The sequence below is a fragment of the Prorops nasuta genome, unplaced genomic scaffold (genome assembly GCF_024137725.1).
Source record: "Prorops nasuta isolate Cenicafe-Biocafe unplaced genomic scaffold, Cenicafe_Pnas_1.2 PNAS00005, whole genome shotgun sequence".
NCBI classification, from domain to species: domain Eukaryota; kingdom Metazoa; phylum Arthropoda; class Insecta; order Hymenoptera; family Bethylidae; genus Prorops; species Prorops nasuta.
In genome coordinates this window covers 1,036,834-1,038,962 of record NW_027116802.1, presented here as the reverse complement: position 1 = coordinate 1,038,962, position 2,129 = coordinate 1,036,834, and the positions used below count along the sequence as shown (strand labels likewise).

At 63.1% G+C, this 2,129-nt stretch overlaps 1 protein-coding gene across 1 annotated transcript; it reads right to left on the bottom strand.

Annotated features, from left to right (window-relative positions):
• Positions 1 to 1,036: 1,036 nt before the first annotated feature.
• LOC136773751 (glycine, alanine and asparagine-rich protein-like) lies at positions 1,037 to 1,474 on the bottom strand. Its single transcript, XM_066727665.1, has one exon. It carries the CDS (start codon positions 1,472 to 1,474, stop codon positions 1,037 to 1,039), a length of 438 nt encoding a protein of 145 aa, XP_066583762.1.
• Positions 1,475 to 2,129: the final 655 nt, after the last annotated feature.

Here is a 2,129-nt window from a genome sequence, read left to right as displayed (position 1 = left end):
CGAAGTCCCCCGCCTATACCGCCCCGATCTTCTCCCCCGCTACCTCCTATTCCTCCCCGATCACCGATTCATTTACGACCCCGAGTCCCTTCCCAGCCACCCCTAAGAAACCCCCGACTCCGACTCGCCCAGGCTGGTCCGAAACGTCGATGATCATCCAACTGGCAGCAGCAATTATTCTCTTCTAGTAGTGTCGCTCGTACCACTAGAACTACAGTAACTGCCCCGCCGCCCGGTGAACCCCGATGAACCCGTGCTGAACGCACCCCTGATCGCCCTGCCACAATGCCCCCAGCAACGAACGACCTGCCCCGTCTATCACCCCCCCCCCCCCCGGAGAAAACTAATACTAACTTGTCTTTTGCCCCGTTTCAGGATGTTACCGCACCAACGAGCTGGACCAAGGAGGATGCTGGGCCGGGAGGGTCGCGCTTCGCCCGGGAGCCCACCCAAGTCCCCGACCGCATCGCCCCCGACCCCCTTTAGCCCCTACGCCCCCTTCGAGCCCACCCCCGATATTTTCAGCCCCCCCGCGGACTCCGGTGTCGAGGCCGGCGGTCTCCAGCCCCTCCCACCGATCACGGAGGAGCTTCGCCGGAAGCTCCACCAGTCGATGCGGGAGGCGGCTAAGCGGCGGAGTTACCGGCGCCCCACCGCGGAGGAATGGAGGGAGGCCCGGACCGCAGTCCGGGAGATTGAAAAATCCCTGGGGGCGCTGGCCCCTCTGCGCCGACCCCGACATCTTGAATTGGGGGCCGCCGACCTCGTCGCTCCTGCCGCCCCGATTGCCCCCGTCGCCTCCCTGGATCCCCCTCCCCCTACACCCTCCACCAGCTTCCACCGTCCCTCCCGCCGTGCCCTGTTCCCCGAATTGCCCCCGTCACCCCGTCATATCCCATCCTCCCTTCCCCGTCATGCGGGTCCCCCGTCTTCCCGTCCGCCCATTCCCCCGTTCCGTCCCTCGACCCCCCTTTCTCCTCCCGTCCCCACGGGTTCTCTCCTCCGCCCGCCCGCTGCCTCCATGTCTCCCCGTCCCCTATTCCTTCCTTCCACAGCCCCCGTCCGTCCTCCCATGCCCCTCCGAGCCTCCCCTCGCCGCCTTGTCCCTGCCCCTTCCCTGATCCCTCCCCTCATGTCCCTCAACATCCCCGTTCCTTCCCCACTGTCCCAGCCAAGCCCTCCCCGTGGTCCCATGACTCCCCTCCTGTCCCTTCAAGCCGTCCCATCCTCCTCCACCACCTATCCTTCCCCCCGATCCCCTCCCGTCCATTCCCTTCCCGCTCCCGCTCCCCGTCCCTCCCCGTCCTATAGCAGCGTGGTGGCTGGACGCACCCCTTCCCGCCGGCCGCATCAGCCGGGGTGTTGGGCTTGCGGGGGAAGCGGGCATACCTCCCAAGAGTGCCCGCTCCCCAACCGCATCCTCTTCTGCCACCGGTGTGGCTGGGAGGGGGTGTCCACCCACACCTGCCCTCATTGTTGTCCCCGCTAGCCCCCCCACCTTAAGTGTTGTCTGTCCTATCTGTGTCTGTCCCCCTGCACTCCCCGTTATTCCCCGCTGCCCCTATTTGCCCCGATCGCCCCGTAACGTCCTCGCCCTCCCTGCCACGTCTACCCCGTCTGCCCCAAACCCAGGCCCTCCCCGACGACCCCGCCAATCGGCCCAGATTACGCCACCGGCGTTAGAACAATGATCTTTAGTAAATTCCAGATGAGGATGAGGACAATAAGGCGCTTATAGCGGGATGTATCGTGTATGATCGGCCTCGAAGGTCGCCCGGGAAAAGAAGCATGGAGCCACGGCTTAGTAATCTCCTCCGGGGGCTAGAATTCTCGTACCGTCCGTCGCAATAAATTCCGGAAATTAGCGCCTGTCCCATCCATATATAGATTCTAGTTCGCGAATGTCCACCCCCCTTTTCCCCGATTCGAGCTGTTGCGGCTTTGGAAAAGCCAATTAATTAATAGGAGTGATATCCCGGTTGGGGCAACGCCCCCCGGTTCCATGCATGTCTCCCACTCCTCCATCCAGAAGCTCATCGCCGGCCACGCTGTCCAGGTAAGATCCAAACATTTAATTCTTTTTTCATTTTCTTGTTGTGAGTGAGCGTGCGGTGGTTGGAGTTGCGCGA